The sequence below is a fragment of the Monodelphis domestica genome, chromosome 1 (genome assembly GCF_027887165.1).
Source record: "Monodelphis domestica isolate mMonDom1 chromosome 1, mMonDom1.pri, whole genome shotgun sequence".
Lineage (NCBI taxonomy): Eukaryota > Metazoa > Chordata > Mammalia > Didelphimorphia > Didelphidae > Monodelphis > Monodelphis domestica.
In genome coordinates this window covers 524,418,586-524,445,603 of record NC_077227.1, presented here as the reverse complement: position 1 = coordinate 524,445,603, position 27,018 = coordinate 524,418,586, and the positions used below count along the sequence as shown (strand labels likewise).

The window sequence follows — 27,018 nt, the reverse complement described above, 5'->3', positions numbered from 1 at the left end:
CAAAAACATATAAAATGCACCATAAAAGTTCGATGACAATGCTTGATAGAGACTTATAATCAGCGTTATTTCTGAGTCAAATTTAAATTAGCTAACATTTTCTGACACATATGGAGATACATATATATACATAAATATATATGCATAAACATATATACATATATAGGTATATAGATACATGGATATATTTGCCTATACATGGGAGCATGTATGTGTATGTACATATACACCCCATAATGGTCTAACAACAGTCCACTTGAGAGAGACTTGTATTTAGCATTTAATGATAGTTAGCATTTACAAAGCACTTTAAAGTCCGAAAAGTACTTTTAAAAAAGTATCTTATCTTATCCTCATAACTGTCCTAGGAGGTAGGTGCTATTATTATCCCCATATCTATAGATGAGAAGACCAAGGCAGGCAAAGGTTAAATGATTTGTCCAAAGTCACATAACTAAGTATTGTCTGAGGCTGAATTTTAACTCAGGTCCTCTTGACTCCAGGTCCAACACTCTTCTGACCTTTTCCTTTCAAAGAAATCCCATTTTAGGGATAAGGCCTGCATTGAGGCCAACCAAGTATCATAATCACTCTCTTTACTGATGCTGACCATCTCGTAAACAGAAAGCATCTGTTCTAGAATCTGATGGAATCTCATTTTTGTTTAACAAGCTCTTCTTCCATAAAGAGTAAAGATGAATGCATAGTAGATAATCAGAGAGAGGAAGGGGGATGGGTAAAGCTGTCTCTTCAAATATTTAAGAGAACCAAGGAATTTCAAATGCCCACAAGCACATATATATAGGCTATTCCAAAAGTCTTCATGGAGTTTTAACTATATAATTGATATACAATGCTGATAAGTAATAATAACATTCTACCCATTACTAATCAAGTAACTCTTGAAGTCAGCATAAGCTAGAACTCTAGTCAAGATACAAGCAAAAAAGACTCTCCAGAAGTCAAAAATGTCACATCCAGGGACAGTGAGAGGTGGAAAATTTAAAGTGCTTTATACAGACAAGAGAAGGGCTATCAACTAGCCTGCTTCTTTTTATCCCAAAATTCAGTTGCATCTTACTAACAAGGCCTGATAGGGATAATTTTTTAAAGATGTGATTTTAGATTGAGATGCTGATTAGTTTTTCTGAACTGCTTTTTTTCTTTTTTAATTCTTTGTTATAAGAGATGGCTTTCTGTGTGGGATAGGTTAAGAAATGACAATATAAAAACAAAAGATGCCAGTAAATTAATTTTTTAAAAGGTTGTGATTTTTATAAACTGATATGTTAAATTATGCAGAATCTCATTCAGAACCTATTACCTCTCACCTTCCTTTGATCCTAACAAGTGAGAAAGGACATAGCATGTAATAAGGAATGATAAGAGTACAAAAGCAAGGAAAACAAAAGAAACTACATAAAGATAAAAGAAACTGAAAAAGTAAAGCCACTTGGGGCTAGTTAGCATATGGTCAAATTGTGTAGTATACTATATTTTGTAAAATTTCTATCCCCAGTGGTGAAAATAAACAAGTTTTGTTGCTTGGGAAAAGAAGTTGAAGTGGACATGAAAATACAATGTAGATAAATTACTCTTTTCCTGAAGATGCTAGATAAATGAGCTCATCACCTAGCAATGATAAATTAATCTCATCTATGCACTTAATAAAATAAATATTGGGATATTTTTAACAAATTGATAGCCCTCTCTGAAAATCATACACTTTTAATTTTAAACAATAGTCAAGGCTCAATATCTTTACCTACTTCAGTCTGACCTTTTCAAATTAACCCAATAAATAAGGTTTTAATGAATTAATCCCACAATATTTTAAACTCACTTGATTAGCGGCATTTCTACAGATACACATACACAATTTGAAAGAAATACTTTTTGAAAAGTATTTTCAAATATACTCCAGAAATATCTCAAGAGAACATCTAATGAATGTTACAAATTCATTCCCACATTGGGGTCATATTTTTAGTATCTGGTGACTCTGGTGGCTATCAAAATGGAATGGAAAAGGAAAGACAGGAAAGTACATATGGTTCCTGATCAAAACACTCCATTGTAGTGAGGCCAGGATGATGCCTGGCTTTTCTCTCTATCATCATATTCTTCCACTTAAAGCCCCTCCACAATGAGGAAATAAGTCTGGCTTTTCATAGACTATCAGTACATCACAAACTTGGATAGGTACCCTAGTGAGCTAGACATGCTTAGAGTGGCCTGCAAAGGCCTCAAGATGGAATGTATGTCTGTCTACCAAGATGAACCTGCAGCTAAGTTTGGAGTATTTTCTCCAGGCTGGCTGGAGATGGATGAATTTTTCAGTTCTTGAAAGCCATTAAGGGGTAGAAAGCTGGTAGTCTACCTCAATACTCACACTGATGGCTGAATCCCTGAAGTTATAAAGTTTCATTAAATTATTTCAAGTACTAGCATGAGGACTGGGTTTCAAAATTTCTCTGCAGAAATCTAGCCAAGAGAAGCCATTTTATATATTCAAAGAACTATAAAATGATTTTCTTTAAAAAGAGAGAAACCTGAAATGGGTACTATTAAAATAAACTATAGAGAGATATAGACAGACAGACGGATAGACAGACAGATAGATAAACAGACAGACAAAAAGTATGCATGTATATATAAAAACTTAAAATTGCATTGAGACTTTTAGGACACCCTGTATATCACTCTCTGTCGCCCTCATGAGTGCACACACACACACACACACACATACACAATCATTTCTATAATGTGTATGACATACACCACACACAAATATACAATGCATATATTTTAAAATATATAAAGTTATGTGTACTTACACATACACTCAGATACACACATGTACACCCTTGATTATGGGAGTATTCCTGGAAACTCCTCTGAAGTCCTAGTCTTAGAGAGTTACCTTGGGATCAGAGAGATCTAGTGACTTATCTTTAGACCTATAGCTAGAATTTAACAGAAGCTGGATTGGAACTCTGATCTTTCTGATTCTGAGTCCAGCCCTCTATTTCTTATACCATAGTGCCTCTCAAAAGTAAATATGGATAATCAGACACAATGCATCATAAGGAATGGCCAGAAGGAAACCAAATTATCCTTTAAATAATATAAAAGGTGAAATACTGGGGTGAAATGATAGTGTTTTAAGGAGGTATTTTCAAAACCTGAAGAATGAAAACTGAGAACAAAAGTATTCATTTGGGGATTTGTTCAAAAGAGATGACATAAATAGGTCTCTGAGTAAAAAGGAATGATATTCCTCACCCTGAGATCATTTGGATTATTCAGTGAAAAAGAGAGCACATCAGTGACTTCTCCAGAATGATTTTACAGCTTCATCATGAGACACAATGGCCACAGAGCCCTGAAGGTGGGAATAACAATGACTTGGAGTAATGCCTGATTGTTCTAGACAGATCCAAAAAAAAAAAGATGGACATTTAACAGACATAAGTTTTATACAACTTTTGCAGAGTTTGATATTTTTGTCCTACAAACCACATGGTCCAAAACATTTAACAAATTACGTAGTTCAGCATCATAAAGATGCCAAAAATCTTTCAGCTACTAACTTAACACCTTCCCGATGAAAAGGCTATTACTTTGGGGATGATGTATTAAACCTTTAACTTGCCAATATTTTTTGCAGACTACCTCAAAAATATAAAAGGACCTACAGCAAGCAAGCACCCAGCCCTATTAGTGTGTCACTGGACATTAAGAATATAATCCGTATTATGAATCTATATTAAAATACAATGAACTGTCTAAACACATAGGGGTTTAATCACAAAGAAGCTACCATCTAAAATCCAATGTATCTCTTTTTTTCCTTAGGACAACAATAGTATCAAATCATTATTTTGATTACATTTAGATTAGAACTGTAGAATCACCTTGAAAATTTCTAGAAGGCCCTTCCTGGGGTTGGAACATATAACACTCCATCTGGGGAAGGAGCTAATAGTATTTAACCCAGAAAAATAATAAATGGGAAGAAAGCAAGATTAAGAAAGAAGAAAATGAAGTTCTAATCCTAGCTTCTTTATCAAATATGTAATTTTAGAAAAGTCAATTTACCTCTAAGGGCCCTAGATTTCTCAGGGGAAATTTGAGGGGGCTAGACTAAATGATCAGCAAAATTCATTTCAACTCCATCATTCCATGACATACCTGTACTACTGGAAAACTGAGGGAGGTGACCACCCTCATTGAGTTTCTCAAATTGCATTGAGCATTCATACACTCCTACATATGGCATCTGGGATTATCTTTCTACTAATGTACTATGTACATTAATCTACTATGTACAGTACTATGTACAAAAGTCCTAGTCTCTTTTTTCCTAGTTATCCCTCATGCTCATTTGCCTAAATGATGGTACATACTTAATATTCTGTGATTTTAAAATAAACCTTCTCTTCCTCAAAAATAAATAAATAAATGAGCATTTCTGATACTTTGGGAATAGTATAACTGAAATGTGACTATATCAGCAGAAGCCCATAAGCCTTAAAAATATGAATTTTTCTTGGAAAATAAGAACTTGCATAAAAACAGCTGTATGATTTCTAAGACTAAGATGAGAATTGTATGATTTTTTAAAACTTTTATTTCACTAAGATTCTGTTGCCTCTGATTTTAAACAAAACATTAGTTGTGAGTAACTTGTATCTCCATTTTTTATTTAGATGACCAAATGTTTTTATTAAAACTTTAAAAATTCAAACGCGGTCAATTCCAACTAGTAGTTCTAATGAATAATCCATAGCATGTGAGACCAGTGATTTCTAGTACAATTTAAGAAACCTCTTAAAATAATATTTTTTAAAAGGGTCATGTAGAAATTAACCTGTATAGCCCAGCGTGTTGGCACCTGGCAGCAATAGAAAATCTTCAGACGTTCCAATACGGAAGTATTCTTATCTTCAAACTTGTCTGAGAGAGCCTGCAAATAGAATAAACTGTGCCAGTTTAGTTATTTGTACACAAGAAGACTGTTCTAATAAACATGTGACTTTAAATTTTAAAAGCAACTTAACAAAACTACAAATAAAAAGCAGACTGGGGAAAAGGGGTTTTTTTTTAGTCACAAAAATCCATTTCCCCAAAGGCATATTAAGACACCTAAAGAGTACCTATTTTCATATCTGTTAATGAAAATCAATTCTAATTTACATTTCCAAAATGTAGTACTTTCTGGAATATGTAAAATCCCAATGACCATTTAAAGACTAAATCATGAATATTTTCCTTCTTATGGCTCACATAAACCAAAGTAGAATCATCCAGATTACAAAGTTTTCTCAATATTACTGAAATAAAGCTTTGATTAACATAATTATCATATATTTATTGGAGGGAAACAACTGGGTGGTAGATGGGCAGAGGACTCACATGTAACCTACTCTAAAATAACACATGGACAAGGAACATCAGGAAATTATACAGCAATCAGGGCATCATGTGGCACTAAAGCAACATTCTTTGAAAAAGCACCTCACTTCCATGATGCTCTAAGGCAGACAGTGACCAATTTTCCAAACAGCAACTACAGCTATAAGTCTTCCCATAATCTGTTACTGAAATTATTACAGCAACCCTCTTTTACAAACACAGAACAGCATCACCAAGATCATAAGAGAGTTTGGATCCAGCATCACAAGAATACTAGAAAATTTATATGTAGTCTTTTCACCTCCAAATTCCTACAGATCTTTCCTCTGAATTACCATGATCTTCTCGGCATGAGGCACACCCTTTTTACATGGTTTGATTGGTTTAATTTGCTGTATGGCCTCAAGTCTGTCAAGATTACAGTGTCTGATGAATTAAAGTCATCCAAAGAGCAAGAAAGAAGTGCCTGGTTGGTTTGTGGAGATTGTGACTCATCTCCCTTGGGGGAAAAAAATGGAATTTGCAAAGACTAAGCAGAAGATATCAACAAAGAAATGTACAAGTGAAAGAGCAGATAATCAAGCTAGTCATGGGGCAAGGAAAAAATAATTTTTAGACAGTCAGCATGTTCCACATATCCTTACAATGTCAAAAGACAGTAAGAAGTCCCCAGGTAGATTAATCTGTTCAAACATATGGGAGCACATGAACAAGACAGGGGCAGTCATGGATGGATTATATCTGCTTTGCTGGGAAGAACATAATAGCTCCATTAGAATACTGAGTATTATAGGACCATAGATTTAGAGCTAGAAAGGCCTTTGAGGCCTTCAAAGCCAGGTTGAGTAGTGGCTTCACCAAGTAGTGGCTTTACATATATATATATGTATATATATATATATATATATATACATATATATATATGTCTTCTGATAAATGATATGCTCATCACAACACATCTCTGAGATACTTTCTAAAACATAAAAGGGTAAATAAATAAGTTAACAAATGATTCCTAAATGGAATACTCACAATTTTAGAATTGTAAAGGGGATAGCCAAGTGTAGCAGTGCAGAGTGCTGGGCCATAACTCCAGAAGATTCCTCTCCCTCAGATCAAATCTGTCCTTCCTCAGACAAGCCTTTTCTCCCTATTTGTCTCAATTTCCTCATCTATAAAATGATTTGGAGAAGGAAATGGCAAACTACTCAAGTCCCTTTGCCAAGAAAACCACAAAAGGAGACAGAATTAGATACAACACAACAACAACAAAGGTTGATAAATATTTTTAGATAGTTAGGTGGCTCAGTGGATAGAGGACTTGGCTTAGAGTCAAAATGTGCATTCAAATCTGGCCTCAGACAATCACTAGTTGTGTGATCCCAGGCAAGTGAATTACCTTCCATTTCCCTTAATTCACTGGAGAAGGAAATGGCAAAATCCTATATAGGGTCACAGAAGAGTAGAACACAGTTGAAAAAATGAATAATAAAAGACCACTAGATTTTCTAATCTAACACATCTTAGGTGAAGTGAGAAAACTTGTTCAAAGTCATACAACTAGATAAAAGCAGAGAAAAAAACTAAAATCCTGTTTTCTCCTTATTTTAAGCCCAATGCTCTGTTCACTATGCCCTAATAAAGACACTGAATCATTATTAAAAGGGATGAAGGTTCAGGAATGAACAGAACTAATGGGTCTTAGTAGTCCCTTCCAATTCTAACTCAATGATTTCAATCATTTTTTTCACCCTCAGATTTAGCATAGGTCTGCTATCTGCTCCATTACTAAGCCTCAAAGTATATCTGTATCTGATGTGTACCAACAAAACACTTCCACTGGTTCACAGAAGTGCTTTTAATTATCTAAATCCTCTCCCAGCATATGTACAAAATCTAGTAACTAATTGTTGTTCTTTGCAAGATTCTGTCCTTTTAAGATATAGCCATTTTGCTGCTGAAAGGAGCAGGAAAAGTATTTTGATGTAAAGAAAAAAAAATAAATCATCTTGGAAAAATGTAAGGTAGGGTCCCTTTCATAGATGAACAGTTTCAAAGCTAAAAGTGGGAAAGTATACTTTTGTTTAATAAAAATTGCTAAAAATCCATGAGTAAAGAAACAATTTTCAAGTTTGGTGTCCAAAGGAGAGAGAAATAGAAGTTTTGCATACATTGAAGGTTTAAATCATCTCATAAAGATTATACAGTGATGCTCATTTTGTATGTGAACAGTTTGGTGGCTGAACAAAGAACTTTTATTTGCTAAAAATGCATAAATTATGAGTATGAAGAAACAGTTTTCAGAGAAACAATGTTAAGAGGACAGTTTAAGGTTCTACTCAAATTAAAGAACAAAAAGAGAAATTCCAGAACCTGGATGAGAGTGATAAGTACCTGAACAGGATAAATACCCAAACTTAAATGATGTTTGAGTTGATGGGTAGAAAGAAGCTGCCTATATCATATTTAATTAAATTTATATACCACCTTTCCCCTAAATATTATGTACAATTTCAGCATGAGACAACACTGATTACATCACTCTTTTATCCATCGAAGAAGTCTCTTGGTCCTTCGATCAAATATATTCAGAACAAATTAAGACATGACCAGACTTTTAAACCATCTTGGTCAAAATATTTTGAAAGTTTTTTGGCTTTCCTTCATAGAAACTAAATGCAAAATGATTGCATGGTTCTGTCCAGTACTCTTAACTGATGGAAAGGATGGAGTATTGAGAAAAGAAGAGAGAATGACTTCTAGTTTCAAACATATGATTATAATACTATAATAAAGAAATCACTGAATTATTTCATAAAAAAAGAAAAAAATCTCTCATTCCTTCCTGCACATAGGACAGGGAGAAATCTACTTACTCCTTATCCCCCATAGCTACTTTTACACTTTCTCTTCCTGCCACTGTCAGGTAGCAACCTTTGTTCATGAAGTTCATACCTCTGATTATATCAGCCCAAGAAGATTCTTTCTGCTATTTCCCACCCATCTACAGCTTACTCTACCTACTTCCACAATGATTTCAGCACCTGCCTCACATTATTCTTCCTTAAGAGCTTCTGGCCAACACCTCTGATGGGGTCAGTAGTTCCACTAATGACTCTTCCAATATCCTGGCTTCCCTGGTCAATAACCTCAGTGCTCTAAAACCATTATCTCTGCCCTACCTCAACCACAGTAGGGGAATCCCATAAGCCAACAATTAAAATATCTATATCCTGTCTGACTACAATCTCTCATCTCATTACCTTTCTGAATACAATCCAATATGCACCTATTATGTGCAGGGCATTTTGTTAGGCCCTGGGAATACCAAGACAAACAAGACAAATTAAAAAATAGTTCCAGCCTTCAAGGAGCTTTTACTCTACTAGAAAAGCAGACTATTCTCACTGTTGCTCTCTTTCTGAGTCTGTTCATAGTCCTAATTTTTAAGTTCCCCAAGTCTCCTCCTGGTCCCTGTCCATTACGTTTATCTGTCTTCAATTATCTCCTTTCAAAGGTCCTAATCCTATAGTGATTCACTTTACCAAAATATTGTCTCCCCCCCTTGAATTCTTAATCATTTTGTCCTTAAGCTGCATGTTTGCTGGTTAAAATTCTTTTTTTCTCCCATAAAAACTTAGCTTCTATAAGAATAATATTAGAAATTAAGTCTTATTATATTAGTTTAGAGATAAGTAGAGAAGCTGGCTTGAGAAAGAATTGGAGTTTGAAGCTGATCTAAGACAGAATGTCAGTTTCAAATGAGGACAGTTTAACAGTTTTTCTGTGACACTTACACACTCTGGGTGTGGCAGTTATTTTGGGGAGGTAGTGGGGAGTTACTCTCTCTTTCTCTCAGAGTCCTAAGTTAGTTCTTGCTGAGACTCAGCCAACTAGTCTTTGTTATTTTTATAACTTGAAGGCAAACTTAAGAATTATAAGGATAATAGTGTTAGTCTAAGTGTAGAATATAGAAAATTTGGGTTAGCCAGATTAGGAAGGATCAATGTAGCCTGTGGACACAGGAGAAGCGGGTGCTTGCAGAACCAGGGAGTTTTATTTGGGTGGAGTTAGAACCTCTTAGACTCAGAAATCCTTTTTTTTATCCTTATACTCTCAATAAACAGTATATTTTTATATAACAAGAGTCTCTTGCGCCTGGCCCTGAAGAGAAGTTCACTTATAAGCTTCATTTCCTTTCACTTAAACTGAAGATACTTTGTAAGCACAGCAAGCAGAATATCTAAATCAGTTTAAAACCCATAATTAATCCATTTACTTATTATTTTTACAGTTTGCTATTATTTTAACAGCTCATATAGTATCTCCTCAGCTTTTGCTCCCCAATCTTCTCCTGCTGAAAGTACTTTCTCTTTCCTCAAAATTTCCCAGAGCAGTTTGTGCATATCTCTTCTTTCTTCCATTTTCACTTTCAACCATGTATACTTTACTAATTTGTGTACATGCCCTCCATAAGAATCTTATTCTACGGACTTATCCTGGAGTATGACCTTCAGGGAGGGAAAACTGACTCACTACTGAGATAACCCTAGGTTAACTGTGAAGAAGTGTTGCTGATGACAAACCTAATTTGCCTCTTTTCAACTTAAAACAACCACTGCTGGTTTTGTCCTATATAGTCAAACAGAACCGAAAATACTTGCCCACTGAGAGAACCCTGCTGGGACCCAAGCAAGGTTCTTCAAGGTAAAAACATTCCACATGCATACGTATATGCAGGGTGTATGGGGGCTACATGGAAGACTGGCCCCCCAGGACTAAGGGCTTGCAGAGGCTTTTGTTAACTGTACTTTTCTCCTTCAGTGTCCCCCTGCCAACTAGCTTTTACCAAGAAGCTGTAACACTGCAAAGGGGCCAAAGCCTAGGAAAACAGTCTTGGCAGGCAGGTTAAGCCAGGTTGGGGGTAAATTATGGGTTTGTTTATATAAAATAGTGAAGCCCTGAACTGTGGCACCTCGGACTGAACAAAATACTTCCAAAGTGTTCTAACAGGCAGGCGGCGATTGGACAATATCTTCCTTATTCCTAAAAGTAATGCCTCTCAAGTGGCAGCCCAAATTCACAGAAGCTGTTTGGGCCATCATATCATCTGACTGCTAACTTATATTGAGCTTGCAGTATGCTAAAACTCAGAGATATTTTTTTAGACAAATTGTTATCTAACCATGCTCCTCCATCTTGTACTTGTCAAAATGATTTCTTTTAATCTAAGTGTAAGATTATTTTTATCTCTACTGAGTTTTATCTTATTAGATTCAGCCCAATGCACCAAGCTGTTAAGATCTTTTTGACTTTAGCATATGGTAGAGTGCCTATCCCTCCTAGCTGTGTAGTAGGTGGAAATTCAATAAGCATGAGATTTATTATCCCTTTATTCATGTCACCACCACCCCCATATACACAAAAAATGTTCTGATTACAGCATCAAATCCAGGTCCAAATCCAACGAACTATCCTGTCATATAGTCAACATCTTTCTATTTATTACACAAAAACTATAAAATATCTGATCAAATGCCTTAATACTAGAAAAACAGAAGTCAAGATGGTAGATTTGAGGCAGTAACCCTGCTCAACTCTCTCAGCATTCCCCTTCAAGTCACTTTAAAATAACCCCTCAACAAATGGCCCAGGTGAAACATTTTTCTAATCTAAGTCAACTTGGGAGTCAGCAGGAGAGCTCAGTGACTCCATGGTGGATACATGTAGAGTGCCAGGGCAACAGCCCCAGTCACAATCCTAAAGGAAACCTTGATAGAAGCAGCAACAACAATAGCATCTTCAGGAGCTCTCAGCCCACAGAAGGAAAAGGGAGTCAGAGAACTGGTCAGAAAAAGCTTCAGGGAGCCCTGTGCTGCCAATGGATATAGGACCAGGTACAAAGGAGATCTAGTGGTCAGTGACAAGGGAACAGGGGCCCTAGTCACAATTCCAGGGTCAAAAGGAGTACTAGCACTTGTGGCTGCAAGGCATGGTCACACTTCCAGGGCCATGATGAATACCAGAATTTGTGGCTGGAGAAGCACTCAGGCACTTCTTTAGTAAAGACTAGGAAGGCAATAACCACACCATTCATTGGATAATCCCATCTTGGAAGCACCAAAAACTTGTCAACCCCAAGAACTATCTCTGAAAGCTACATAATGAAAAAGCTGAACCTTGACAATGCCTCCCATATCCCTAGGCGAACATGACCCAACTTTAACATACAGCTCAAAGTCAAGAAATTGGCTAGAAAAATGAATAAACAAAAAAAAAAAGAAAAACTGACCATAAAAATCTACTATGTAGCAAAGAAGAGCAAGACATAAACTTAGAAGATAACAATAAAGAAAACAGCTACAACCAAAGCCTCAAAGAAAAATGCTAACTGGACCCAAGCCCAACAAGAATTCCTAGAAGAATTAAAGAGATGAATAGTAGAGAAAAAATTAGAAAAGGAATATAAGTGATACAAGAAAATTATGAAAGGAAAATTAATAACTTGGTAAAAGCGCGCGCACACACACACACACACACACACACACACACACACACACACACACACGCAAAGAAAATAACACCTTAATAAAACAGGATTGGCCTAATGGTAAAAGAGGCACAAAAATTTACTGAAGAAAAGAACTTTCAAAAAAACAGAATTAGCCAAATTGAGAGGGGTGAGGGCACAAAATCTCATTGAAGAAAATAATTTCTTAAAAGTTAGAATTAGGCTAATGTATTTATAAGACATCAAGAAACAATAAAATAAAGTCAAAAGAAATAAAATGAAAATGACATAAAAGTCAAAATGAAAAAATAGAAGATGTGAAATATTTCACTTAAAGAACTGACCTGGAAAATAGATTAAGGAAAAATAACTTAAGAATTATTGGACTACCTGAAAGCCATGATGAAAGAAAGAGCCTAGACATCATCTCTCAATAAATTATCAAGGAAAACTGTCCTTATTTCTTATATCCAGAGGGCAAAACAGAAATTGAAAGAATCCACTAATCACTTCTTGAAATAGATCTTAAAAAGAAAACTCCCAGGAATATTACAGCCAAATTCCAGAGTTCCCAAGTCAAGGATAAAATATTACAAGCAGTCAGAAAGAAACAAGTCAAATATTGTGGAGCCACAGTCAAAATCATACAAGATTTAGCAGCTTTCACATTAAGAATTATAGGGCTTGGAATGATATTCCAAAAGACAAACAAGCTACAATTACAACCAAGAAAAACGTATTCAGCAAAACTGAGTAGAATCTTTCAGAAGAAAAAATGAATATTTAATGAAATAGAAGACAAGCATTTCTGATGAAAAGACCTGAAAAAATAGGAAATGTGGCATTCAAAAAGAAGACTCAAGAGAAACATTAAAAAAAGGTAAACACTTGAGAGTAATCATAACCACACTCCATTCTCACCTACTGGCACTCTAAAGTCCAACCAAATTCTTTTCTTTTTCTTTTTTTTAAACCCTTGCCTTCTTCTTAGGTTCACTTCGAAGACACAAGAAAAGCAAGGGCTAGACAATCAGAGTTATAGCTGGGAAGTGTTTGAGTACACATTTGAACACAGATCCTCCTGATTCCAGGTCTGGCACTCTTTCTATTGTTATAACTAACTGGCTATCCCTCAGCCAAACTCTCCTTATTGATATTCCTCACAGAGAGCACTCCCTATGCCTTATCTGCACCTTTGCAAAGGCTATCCAGGCTGCTCCTTGTGCCTAGAATGTACTCTCTCACCCTCTCAGCCTCCTGCAATCACAAGTTTCTTTCAAAATTCAACTTAAATGCTGTCTCATACACAAATGGCTTTTCTAATTCCCCTTTCTGCTAGTGTTTCCTCTTCCACCAAATTAAAAAAATTTTTTATATATTTTGTTATATTTGATACATTAAAATGTGGTATCCCCCTAAAATGTGGGAAATGGCTTTAGTTTTTGTCTCTGAACCCTGATACTACAATAATTCATGCCACAGAGAAAATTCTTGTTTATTAACTAACTGATTTGTGGGCAGTAAAAGCCAAGTTATCTATTATGTTATCTTATAGAAATAAAGGTAAATATTAGCCAAAATTTCCAGTTCATTAACTTAACTAATTGATGTTTCCCCAATTTTATAACCCTGTTTCTAGAGAATTCACTATCCAATATTGTTGCCTTAACAAACATTATGATGCTTTTGTGAAATTAAATAACAATACTGGAATATGTCTGTATGACCTATACTAAAAAATAGAGAGAAAAGGTTACATGCAACGTACATCTCTTCCATCTGACGATCATTAGTTCAATTAAACAGAAAGACTTCTCTCTCACACTGAGGTTTGAAAATCTGAGGGGGAAAGAATCACTTAAGAAGATCCAAGAATTAGAATCTCATGCATGTTTCTGGTAGCCATTGAGGAGGATAGGAATGGCTTCTTCTCATGTCAGGTCACAACTCTGAGTGTCTAAGACAACTAAAAGCCTAGAAGTTTAAGGCAGAGGGATGGTACTATCTACTGTAATAGCTACCAGGAGAAGTTTCATCGCGTTAGAGATAATTCACCTTTATATGGTGCTTTAAGACTTTAAGAATGTAAGAAAATTACTTTCATCCCCAAATATTTCAACTTCATTAGAAGTAGATATTTATATATTTATTATATATTTATGAATTTGTGAATTTATAATTATGAATATGTGATAGGTGCATGTATTTAGAGCTAAAATGAATCATGAAGCTCAATCCCTTGATTTTATAGCTAAGAAAACTGAATCCCACAGAAATTAAGTGATTTACCAATGTTACACAATGATATAACTGTTTGGAAACTGATATAACTATCTGAGATAACTAGTAGGTTCAGGGAATGGTAATTAAGGTCAGTAATCCAGTTTGGGAAGGGTAGCCAGACCCTGAGCTAATAAACACAGAACAATATATTAACACAGGACAGTTTTGGATTTAATAAATATAGAAAGGTGGAACAGGGATTTGGAATTATGTAAACTAATGTTAATCTATCTATACCTCCAGATCTAATAATCCCTTCACAGGGATTTCTTCTTAGTAAATTTCCTACTCTACTCCCTAACCCAAATCTACAGTCCCTAATCTTAACTAAAACCCTCAACTAAACCCCACTTTGTTAGAATTAAGGAAAGGGTCTGTGTAAGACTTTGCTAAGGCCAGGAAAGGTCTTAGATCCAAAAAGATCAAGACTTGATCTCACAGTCTCTGTAGATGGTTCAGGTTCACCAGGAACTGCTTTGATGAAATATAGCAATCAGGAATCAGGAAAGGATAGCCACCAAGAAATCTGCAACTAACACCTCCAGAGATTCTCCAGAGAGTTAACTAACTTGGTCTCAGCCTAAACCCCTTTAAAGTTCCAGAATCTTCCTGCTGGTCTTATGCCACTTCTCTTTGCAAATGTCAACACAGTTACAACAACAGATCCTAAAATGTCAGAATCAGGATTTGAATATTAATCCTTGACATCTTGGAACTGTGAAACTCTACATCTCTATTTCTTAATGGCCAGTTTATTTCCATTTCTAACATTATTCATAATGCATTTTAAAATACTGCTTCAGACTTTATAGTAGCTCTAGTCATATCAACCATATAAAGTCAATTGTTTTTATCACAGTCTTACAGATGAGGAAACTAAGAAATGAAGGGACTAAGTGATTTTATAAACAGGGACAGATGGAGTAAGCATAGCAGACAGACATTAAATCCAACTCTTTTTCTATAATCTTCCCATTACCCTATGCTGTCTCTCACAGCTGACATTTTCAACTTTTCAGGGATGAAAACCAAACATTAAAGTATCTCACTTTGAAGTAAAACAGCAGCAGCTTTAAAAAAATTTAGAGTGGGTAGCCACTAAACAAAAATAAACCCAATTTTTTTGCACACCAGAAATAGAAATGACATAAAAGTATTCCAAATGAACAAAATTGTGCTTTTCCTTTTGCATGCTCGCTGATGGTATTTATTTTTTTAAAAACTTAAATCCTCATATCCTCCCAAAGTTCTCTCCCATTTTCTCTGGAACAAGCACTTAATCTCATGTGTTGAAAACTACAAGATTGGAACAACCCAAATGTTTAATTAACAAGATACTCAAACCCTATAAATCTTAGTGGAGCTAGACAGCATTCCCACTGCCTCCATTCCTCTGGGATGTGCAGTCAACCCACTAGTGGACATAATTCTCCTCTCAAGTTCCTTGCTCTGGGGCACAGAAGGCTAATTAAAGTGCATTTTCTCCTTCACAGATACAGTTCTGAAAGAGAAAGAAAGTACTGTCTGCTGTATTAGAGGAGGCAAGTAAAAATAAAATGATAGCTGAATGATTTTCCTGCTCATTCTTTTGAGTAAAGAACTCAAATAATGTTTCAATTCAATTCAAGAACAAAGCACAGGGAACCTGGTCAGTCTATATTGGCTTACACTTGATATCAGGGGCAGACAAGGAGTGCCAAGGAGTTTACAAGGGCACCATCTCTCAATTCTAATGTAGACATATAAAAATGCATGGATTGGAGGAGATTTTTTTAGGAAAGGTTAATACTGCTGAAGAGAAACAAATCCTTAGCAACAAATAACTGCTACTTTTTCAATCTCTAAAGTTATTGAGCGCTATTCCAAAAGCAAGGCTCTCTCCACGAAGCGTTAGGGGAAATCACCATGAGAATTATAAATTTTTTGGAATTTTGATAGCAGAGTTCAAACTTGTACAGCCATCATTGCATTTATGGGCACAGAAAAACTGCCAGAATTTGACATCAGTTTAGAAAACTTGGATTCAATCTAGGTTTTTGCTGGAAATCTCTTTGCACATCTGTGAATTTACAAAGCAATGGATAAATGCACAGACTTATACACTTTGGCCTGCAGATTGAGAAATATGTTTCCCTTTTAAGTTGAAAACTCAATATATGTTCACAATTGTATCCACTGAACAGTTATTCAAATTTTTCATTCTATAATGGACTCAGGAGGGATACCCAGTGAAACAGACAACTTTGGTCAGCCACATACTTAACTACAACAAGCAACAAGTATTTATTAAAGCACTTTTTATGTGCCAGTCATTTGGCTAAGTGTTAGAGAGATACAGGCAAAAAGCAAAAAGTCCCTGCCAACAAAAAGCTCATTTCTATTGGGGGGAAATAAGGAATACAAATAATCCACACAACATGGACAATTACTTCCAAAGTGGTACACTAGAGAGGTTGATAATAGTGATGATCAGAAGACCAGAGTTTGAAATAGGCAGGAAGAAATCTTATAAAATGTCTATAATCTTATCTTATGTCTATAATCTTATGTCTATAAAATCTTATAAAAGGTCTATGATACTGGGGACATCACTTTGTAATCTGGCTTCTAATCTCATCACTCAACTGAAACTGCATTCCAAAAAACTAATGATCTCTTAATTAATAACTCTAATTCTAATCCTTCTTGATTTCTTTGTAATGTATGACACTGTTGAACTCCCTCTCCTCCATAACATTCTCTACCTTATGGGGTTTTGTAACCCCGATCTCTCTCAGTTTTCTTCCTTCTGATCTGACTGTTCTTTCTCAGTCTGCTTTGGCTGTTCATCATCCATATCCTACCCTATAATTACCCCCATGTTCAATCTTCGCTATCCATTTCCTCTAGCTATACTTTCTCACTTGATAACCTTACCATGGTTCAATTATTACCTCTATTCAGATGATTCCTAGCATATAATTGAAAATCTGTTACCCTATTAAAAAAGAACTACATTTCCCAGGAGCCCACTGACTTCCTGTCATTATGTACTTCCTGTAGATCGGGGATATTAGGCAAGGATATGAAGGGTTCCACCTCCTTTTGGCCCTGTTGGTGAGCATGGCGGTGGTGAGTGGGGATTTTGAAATGGCTAATTAGCCATGAGCACATGGTCTTTATTTTGTACCCTTCTTATTCCTTGATTTCTAATGATCATTAATAAATCTTCTAAAATATAATATTTTTATTACACATTAAATTTAATTCTTACACTAGAGATGGAGATAGAAATAAAAATATAAAGTATAGCTATATATATATATATATATATATATATATATATAAAATGTGTGTGTGTGTGTGTGTGTGTTTATCTACCTTTCCACTACTACTTTCTCTCAGTACCTCTAGTCCAGATGAACAACTTCTTATTGGACATTTCAAACTGGATAACCTGTAAGTATATGGAACTCAACATTTCTAGAAAAGAATTCATTATTTAAAAAAAAAAATCCCAGCCCTCTTCTAAACTTCCCTGTTTTTCTTGAAGGCACCATTTCAAGCAGATTTATAATCTTAGTGTCATCTTTATCTCCTCATTCTTACCGATTTTATACAACTTTTCTAATTCTATGTCTCCTGTATATGTCAATTTCTCTCTATCCACACAGTCACCATCCTAGTTCACAGCTTCATTATTATTGCAGGTATTATCACAATAGCTTCCTAAATGGTCTTCCTTCCTCAAGAATCTCCTCACTCTGATCCATCATCCACACTGCTGCGCAAGTGATTATCCTAACCATATCATTCCCAGTTTCAATAAACCAGTAAAAAAATACATATTCTTCTACTTTGACATTTAAAGCCTTTCACAACCTGGCCCCAACTTGCCTTTCCAACCTCATGCCACCTTATTCCTAATCATGTATTACAGTCCAGTCAAAACAGCCTCATGCATATAACTCTATTTCCAGTCTTTATGTTTTTTTCACTAAATGTCCCCATGCCTAGAATACACTTCATTCTCAACTCTGGCCTTAAAATCTTCTTTCCTTCAGACTTAGCTGAAGTATCACCTTCTACACAAAGTCTGTCTGAATGCCACAGCTGCTGCCCTCCAAGTTGCCTCGAACACTCTGTATACCATTAGGATTAAGGAATAACAGATCTAGAGTTGGAAGGGCCTCAGAGGCCATATCTTCCATATAATCCTACCATTTTACAGATGAGGAAACTGAGGCTCCAGAAAGTTAAGTGATTTGACCAAGACCACATGTGGGTAATATGCATCACAGCTGACTTGAACCCAGGCCCTCTGAATTCAGTGAGTGTTCTTTCCACATAAGCCTTGTCAACAATGAGAAAGCATAAGCTCTTTGAAAGTGGAGACTATTTCACTTTGTTCTCTGAATCCCTAGTATCTAGCCACCAGCCTGGTACATAGTTGAAGTTTAATTAAATACTTGATGATTGAATATCAGGCTGAAAGAACCATAGCCCCAAAGAGAAAAGAGATGCTGCCAAAAGTTTAGAAGGTATTTCATGCTGCCTACTAATTAAATCCCTTAACTATTAAACTTAAATGTATTCATCTTCCTAGTTTTATATCCTCATATACCATAAGGATAAGAAAACAACAGAAAATATTGCTTTTACAAAATAGAAAAGCAGCAAAATAGAAAATTCTTTTATTAACTTGCCCTGTGACTCTAGGCAAATCACTTAATCACTCTGGCTCTTGGTTTTCTGCTCTATAAAATTAAAGACATGGGCTCCATGGCTAAAATTTTCTGGTTTTGTAACTCAAGTGCACTAAGAGAAATACATAATATCTTCAATATGGGAGAAATCTCTGAAAGTGCGTATGACGATCTTTCTGTCTTGAAAAAAAATCAAATTGATAGTGTCTATTTTTGTAATTGATTCTGTTGTGTTACTTCATTCAGAATCACTGAAAATATTTTTGTAATTGCCTAAGATACATTTCATTTACCTTAAGAGTTGTGTGGATATTCAGCTTTCCTGTAAAACATTCATTGCTGCTGAATTAAGTGTAGAAGTTCAGTTCTCCTGCTAATCACTCTTCTATTCTTGCTGCAAGGAAATCTGCTATCCTCGAAGGATGCAGATAGACACCAGGAGTCTTGCCTGTTTATCCAAAGTAGTCTAGTCCACTATCACTAAATTGTCCTAACAGGTGGACTCAAATTATGAGCATTTATCTTAGCAACTGTTGTTCATCTTTCATTCCCAATTTCCAGCTAATTGTATTGTTCTTCATGCCTATGGTGCTACAAGCTCTGTGACTAATCATATAGTTTTGTAATCTATGATGTTGCCTTCAATGGGTTTGGGATTTTTTTGGATGTTCCTCCTTTTGTCAGTAAAAATGATCTGTCTGTCCTAATTCTGGATCTTTTGGTTTACGAGGAAACTTAGAGACACTTTTTATTGGTAACTACTAGCCTTACTAATAAACTAAACAGGCTCAGAACTTTGTGCCTCAGTTTACCTTAATTTCAACTGGACAATCTCCTTGTCATCGGTGGGTTCTTATTCATGTGTTCTATAAACATTCCACTAAGAATCTAATCAAAAGCTTAGAGGTTTTCCTTGAGTTCCAGAAGCATATCAATTCATTGATCACTGGATAAAGATTGGACATTAAGAAAAACTTCAGTTAAATCACAGATCCTTAACAGTTTAGGAACTCTATGTGTGCTTTAGGATCTTTAGTCACTACACCATTATCACTGCAAAAGAGAAAGGGTGCCAAAAGAACTGAGGGCTATTTTTGATTCATATCATCTTCATGGATTTCCATGATCAAAAAATTGGATCACCTAATGGCTAACCTTCTGGTGAACCAGCTCCATATTTAGCTGGTCACTTGTAAATTATAGTCTTTTTTTCAAGGGCAACACTGCAAATCTTTCTAACTGGTTAGAAAATGCCAAAGCTTGGTCTAGAAAGACACAATATTTGAGAAGCCAGGATGTCCTCCAAATCACAATGATGGCTTCTATGGAGAATGAATGAATTTATATGGAGAAAATAAAGGACATTCCTTAAAAGGTCCTAAAAATGAATGTAGCAGGCTCTACTCAGTCAATTGTGGGTTACCTCTGGCTCCTACACTATTTGTTCTAATCCACATGGCCCAGAAAGCTATCTTTAGGAAAACCATTCAAAAATAGATCAGGTAATAACATTGTCCTAAGTTATTGCCAGTCTTTTTCTTTAATTAATTTTTTTTAAAAAGCTTCTGAGGCTATTAACTTTGGCATATACCCAAATGCCACATAAAATTCTAGTAGAGCCTAACTTAATAAATATAAGATATGTACAATCATGTTCTTTAAATATTCTCAGACATGAGGACACGCCTTAATGTAGAGATCTTAATATTCTGGAACCAATTTAACACTGACATTTTTACCTGTAAGTCTACTTTTTCCTAGCTAAATTGTATTTTTGTTATGGCACAACCTTTGCCATTACCAACATGTAAAACATTACCTAGAGATGGATCTGATTTCTGAGATGAGTTTTTCAGACCACACAGAAAAGCAATCCCAGGATGTTAATAACAATCCTGTTTAAGGCTTTCCTGCCTCTACCACTGCTTTCTGAAGGACAAGACCATATACTCTACTGGTAGCCACAAAATATTAAGACAATCAAAGAGGGTCTGCATCATAATGGTTGGATTATCTGCAAAAGATTTATGGAAGGATGTGGATATGGATCACAAAGGATCCAAAGGTAGAAAGGAAGCTGTGATCCAAAATTGATACCTATGATACCTATTACAGAGATCGAAAGATTTAAGTAAAATGACAAAAGAACTATATTTTCTTTTTTGGCTAAGTATCATTAAAAACAGAAAGTCTCTGGCATTTCCTAGACTATAAGAAAGGGAAAATGCTCAATAAGAGAAAAATGGAGGGAGGAGTTCTGTTATAATTTGTGCAATTAACTAGTCTGGTTATGTTTTTCCCTTTATTCTTTAGGAGAAGCATTGTATTACAGATACAGAGCTGGCCTTAGAACTAAGAATATGGGAACTGAAATCCCACCTCTTACATATCCTGGATGTGTGAATCTGGGTAAATCATTTATCCTCTAATTACCCCAGGTGGTTCTCCCAAGACTACAAGTTGTAACCAGGCACCAATTACTGTAGTAGAGGGAATTTTGTTCATAGGGAGTCCTCTATACCAATGAAATCACAGGTCCAATTCAAAAAAAATTATTGGGACAACTAGGTTGCACAGTGGATAGAAAGTCAGACAAGGAGAATGGAAAACCTGGGTTCAAATCTAACCTCAGATACTGCCTAGCTGCGTGACCCTGCAAGTCATTTAACTCACTTTGCCCTTAACCTAACCTTCTCCCACCTTGGAACCAATAAACAGTATTGATTCTACAATGGAAGGTAAGGGTTTTTTAAAAAAAGTTATACAATAGTTGGTGGTGAATGCAACTACAGAGGCAACTTTATACATTTCTCTGATCCTCAACATCAAAGAAAATGTAAAATAGGGAGACCTAATAGCAACCATTAATGATTATAGTCCTTTGAGGTTTTATCAGGTTTTTATAACATTTCCTCCTTATGAGGAAGGTAATATACACATTATTACCTCCTTTGTAGTTGGAGAAAATAAGGCTCAAAGATTTAGTCATTTCCCCAAGGGAACCAGTACTAAAGAGAAAGTTTTCTAAAAAGAGCTACACTTTAACCTCAACAGCCTGCTTATTCTGTTTGCCAAAGGCATCTACCACTTTCATGGATAATGACCTGCACAATGTCCCAGTAGGAGAAGGATTCTAAATAGAAGGTGAATTTATTCAGATGATCTTGTTTGCAGATAATACTGCTCAAGAATACATTAATCCATGGAATATTTTAAGTCCTTCTTAATGAGATATGCAGTCAGAAATGAGGCATCTTCCTAAGAGACTACAGAGGAAAAAAAAACAAGTGGAAAAAGATTTTTATTGGATTCTCAATACAAAGACTACATATTGCCCAGATTATGAAATGTACTTGGACATGTCAGCCATTGAGTTTTAAGTCCATTTCACAAACAAATAGAAGAGGCAGAAATACTACAGATGGAAAATAAGCTGGGCCCAGAATTGGAAAGGAAGGACTCTCATTTCAGAAACAGCAGTGTTTTCCATAATCCCAAATGTTGAGACTATTATTAACAGTCTCCTAACTGGCCTCCCTTCCTCAAAGCTCTCCCTGCTACAGTACAACCTTTTCACAGCAGCCAAAGTGATTTTCCTAAAGGGTAGGGTCTAGGTTTGTCATTCACCTACTGAATTAACTACAATAACTCCTAATTCAGTCCAGGATCAAACATGATTTTATCTTATTCCTTTTATTTATATTGCCTTATTTACCAGAGTAATTAGTGAAGTAGGGCATATATGAATTATTAAGGTAAAATACACAAGAGCAAAATGACAAATATTGAAGGGGGTATAGAAAAATGGGAATACTAATGTACATTTGGTGGAGCTGTGAACTGATCCAACCGTTTTGAAGAGCAATTTGGAATTACAACCAGAGTGTTATAAAACTATGTACACCCTTACACCTAGCTGGATCTGTTCCCCAAGGAGATCAGAGAAAAAGAAAAGAACCTATACGTACCAAAATATTTATAGCAACACTCTTTGTGATAGAAAAGAACTGGAAATTGAGGATCTTCCCATCAGTTGAGGAATGGCTAAACAAATGTTATATGATTATAATCAAATATAATGGTGCCATAAGAAATAATGAGCAGGTTAACTTTAATAAAATTTGGGAAGAACTACTGGGATTATGAGGACATCATACACAATTGTAGAGTTAATACATGAAGAATACATTGTGAATGTTACCTCCAGAGAGTGAACTGAAAGGTGGAAACATGAAAGACATAATTTGTATGAACATATCTTTCTTCTGGATGATGGTGGTGCCTACTGTTATGCAGAGAGGAGGGAAGTGCCGGGAGACATCAAAGACCACGCTGTTTGACACAGTCACACATGGAAACCAGGGACTGCAAAGCAGCCCCCAGGAAGGATAGAAACATGCACTGAAACCCCACTAAGTGACTTTCATTATTAACATCCCCTTATTATTGGAATTTCTATAATCATTATTATTACTTAGTCCCAGGAAAAATAGATGAGAGCAACATGCTTACAGAGTTAATACAGATGTCCCACTCTGTCCCCCTAGGATATTACCAGGAGATCCCACTTATAAAATTAAGACTAAGTATTCTTATATACCTACTTAGATAGGACCATCTTTTATAGGCATAAAAACTTCTGGCAAATCTGTGCTTTGAATTCCCCAACCTATATTTGGGTCATGTTGATTCTACCCTCTGACCCTGCACTTAGCAACAATGTTTTATTGACTATCTCCCTACGCTTCCTGTCTGTTGTTAGGTTCTATGGAAATATGTATGTTGAGAATGAAACTGTGTGCCAAGTATATGTGTGATCATGAGGATATAAAATAAAGCCAGGCCTCAGTCAAGGAGGAGCAGTTTATCCTGTGAAACTTGTGCTTCAGGTTGAATGCAAAAGCTGTGTCCCATCCATCACTTCACTGACACCATCTCACCTCCAAGAACCCATCCCCTGTGGGAGGCTGGCCAATTCCACAGCAGGGAAGGAGCTGTGTTACTCTAGATAAATTCTACTAATTTTTTTAAAGCTAAAATACACATATTAGAAGGAGTCTACTTTAAAAATTTTACCAATGGTAAAGGGAGATCAAAAGTTTGGTAACTACTGAAAAAGAGGACAAGTATGATTAAGAAAATATATGGAACAATCACATTTTACATGGGAAAGGGTTAAAAAATAGATAGTAGGCCCAAGTGTTAGCCTAGTACATAAGAAAAGTTTTAGCTATGAAAATTCACCAGTGTACTGGATAGAATTTCTGTGGAGGATTGATGGAGGGCTGAGAAAAGAATTGAAAAGGAAAAGGAGTCAATGGACACTCAAGGATGGAGCATATTAATGAGGTCACAGAACCATAAAATTTCTGACGTAATATTTTAACATTAAATAAAAAATTAAAACAATCTTTAATTCAAAAAGAAATCAAAAGGAGAAATTTATAAAAATTAGTTTGTACATACAATTTCAAGATCCCTTGTCTTTGTTCAGAAAAAGAAATATATATCAAGTGCCCTGCTTTTTTAAACTGCTCAAAAGAAAAATCTGCATTTAAGAAAAGAATGAGTTTGTTTTTCAATAAATAAGTGGTCAAAGAAAATGAAGATGTTCTTAAAAAAAGAAAGGCTACAATCAATGACCCTATATTTAAAATTCTTCAAATTAAATGAAAATCAAAATACCATTAGAAAAGAAAAACAGTCAATGTTGGAAATTTATTCTGTTGAAATGCTGTACAGCTGTGAATCAATATGGCCCTTCTAGAAAATAATCACAAATTATGAAAGTTTCTAAACTGCTTGGGTCAGTGGACATGATGCTCCTACACTTAAGTTTATATTCCCAAAAGGTCACTGACAAAGATCCTATATATACAAAAAAAAAAAAAGCAATATTTTCAATAGCAAAAAACTAAAAGCAAGTTCTCTGGGGTTCTTAATCTGGAGAAAACTGAATTCTTTACTGTTTTAATAACTGCATTTCAATATAATCACTTTCTTTTGTAATGCTACATATTTTATTTTATGATTTTAAAAACATTCTGAGAAAGGATCCATTGGCTTCATGAAGCTACCAAATGGATCCATATAGGGATGGGGAATAAATATTTATTCAGTGCACACTGTGCTTCACAGATATCATTTCATTTGACCCTCACAGCAACCCTGCAAGGTAGGTGTCATTATTATCCTCATTTTACAGTTGAGGAAACTTGAGGCACAGGTTGTGTCAGGCTGAATTTGAACTCAGATCTTCTTCACTCAAATCCCATAGCTCTATCTACTGTACTACCTAGCTGCCCCAATGATACAAAAAGGTTTCAGAACCCCTGAATTGATCATCCAGTCTCCTTGAGGCCTTTCTGTGAAGAGAAAGTCAGTTGTACCTACATAAGAATATTTTTCCAAAGAAGTCATGCCCAATTCTGCTCCACAATTTTTCAAAGTAACAGAATACTAAACTTGGGAGTCTGGTTTAAATCATATTCCCAACACATACTAGATGTGTGACCAGGACTGATTCATTCAACTTCTCTGAAAGTCAATTCCCTCATCTGTAGAATGGAGACAATAATACTACTTTTCAGTTATTTTGAGACTGAAATGAGATCATGTAAGTACAGCTTTTTGCAAATCCCAAAGTGTCACCCCTCATCATCATTGTGACTGGTGTGATTCCTAAAACTACAATGTCCTTTCTTCTTCTCTGTGCCCTGACCAAGCTGCATCTAATTTAGGATATATCTCCCATCATCCTCTATATCTGAGGTAGCTCCTTCCTCTGATCTCCCACATTTGCTGCTTGACTGCTTTTTCAGCAAGAATCCTATAAAGTAATGTAATTTTTATCATGATAGACCCTGTCTCTGTCATTAAACTGTATGTATGCCCCTTGGAGTCAGGGGCTGCAGCATATACCTCGTCATATCCTCAACACCTAGCCCAAAGCACCAGAAACAGTGAGTATTCAATAAAAGTTTACCCATAATGATGAAATGCACAATGATAAACACCAGAAGGGTTCCTCCTCATTACTGGAGAGATTTCAAGTAGAAAATCAATGACCACTTATCAGGCTTAGCGGGTACATATTGGACCAAAGGACCAAAAGGACTAAACACCCCTCCAGCTCTGAAAGCCCATGATTCTGAATAAAAATTAATAATCTTGCTTCATTCACTGAACACTGACAATTCATAACTTCCAGACTAAAAATGGCTTTACTTTGAAAAATAAGCCTTTCAAGAAGGCTGAATATTTCAATTCTTTCAAGGCCCACAAGAGGACATACAACTACATTCTCCAGGCCAGAATACTGTTTTATGATTAGTTTAAAATTACAGCAGAACTAAATTAATCTATAAATCAAACTTATGACTCACTCAAGAAGTCAACACACATATAAATGCCATAAATTTAAAAACATCTGAACCAACACACACTGGGGTTTAAATGGTAGTTCAAGGATTACATAATAAGTCTGATCAGCTCAGTTTTTAAGTTATTCCCTTGAGATAATTTAAGCACATTTGGAAAATGAATTCTTTCAGGTCATTATAACTGCAGATATGGAATAGAATCATGTTGATAAAACTACGAATGACTATAATTCCTAAAAAAAAAAAATCAATTCTATAACTGCCCTAAAGCCATGGTGGGTCCTAGGGAGATTCTACCTCAAATAGATCTCATACTAAAAATCACTAACAATAATAACTACATTTATACAGCACTTTTCATATATTATCTTAGTTGAGCTTTATAACAACTCATGGGATAAATACAGTGGCTATCATTGATCTCTTAAAGATATAGAAGTTGATGTAGATGTATGTACATTATCCATGGACACACTGTTTGTCATTGTTGGAAGCACAATATAAACTCAGGTTTTTCTAACTCCAAATAAATACAGCATTAATTGTTTCACATGATACAATTTCACTCAATCTCTATATTGAGTTAAAGGACACATATGTTCTTTTTTTTTAATATATATTTAGGACACATATGTTCTTAAAAGAAACAGTATGTTATTTATGAATGACTCAAAGCCAATGAAAAACATTTCAGTTGTGACTCAATTTTTCACAAGCAGAAGCAGGAACACAATATACA

At 35.4% G+C, this 27,018-nt stretch overlaps 1 protein-coding gene across 1 annotated transcript in view; it reads right to left on the bottom strand.

Moving 5' to 3' along the window:
- Positions 1-27,018, bottom strand: part of TTC27 (tetratricopeptide repeat domain 27) — a 227,793-nt gene that overhangs the window by 100,732 nt on the left and 100,043 nt on the right. The window contains exon 11 of the mRNA XM_007476051.2: positions 4,874-4,969. Within this exon, the coding sequence (XP_007476113.2) occupies positions 4,874-4,969 (96 nt within the window). The remainder of the gene's footprint in view (positions 1-4,873; positions 4,970-27,018) is intronic.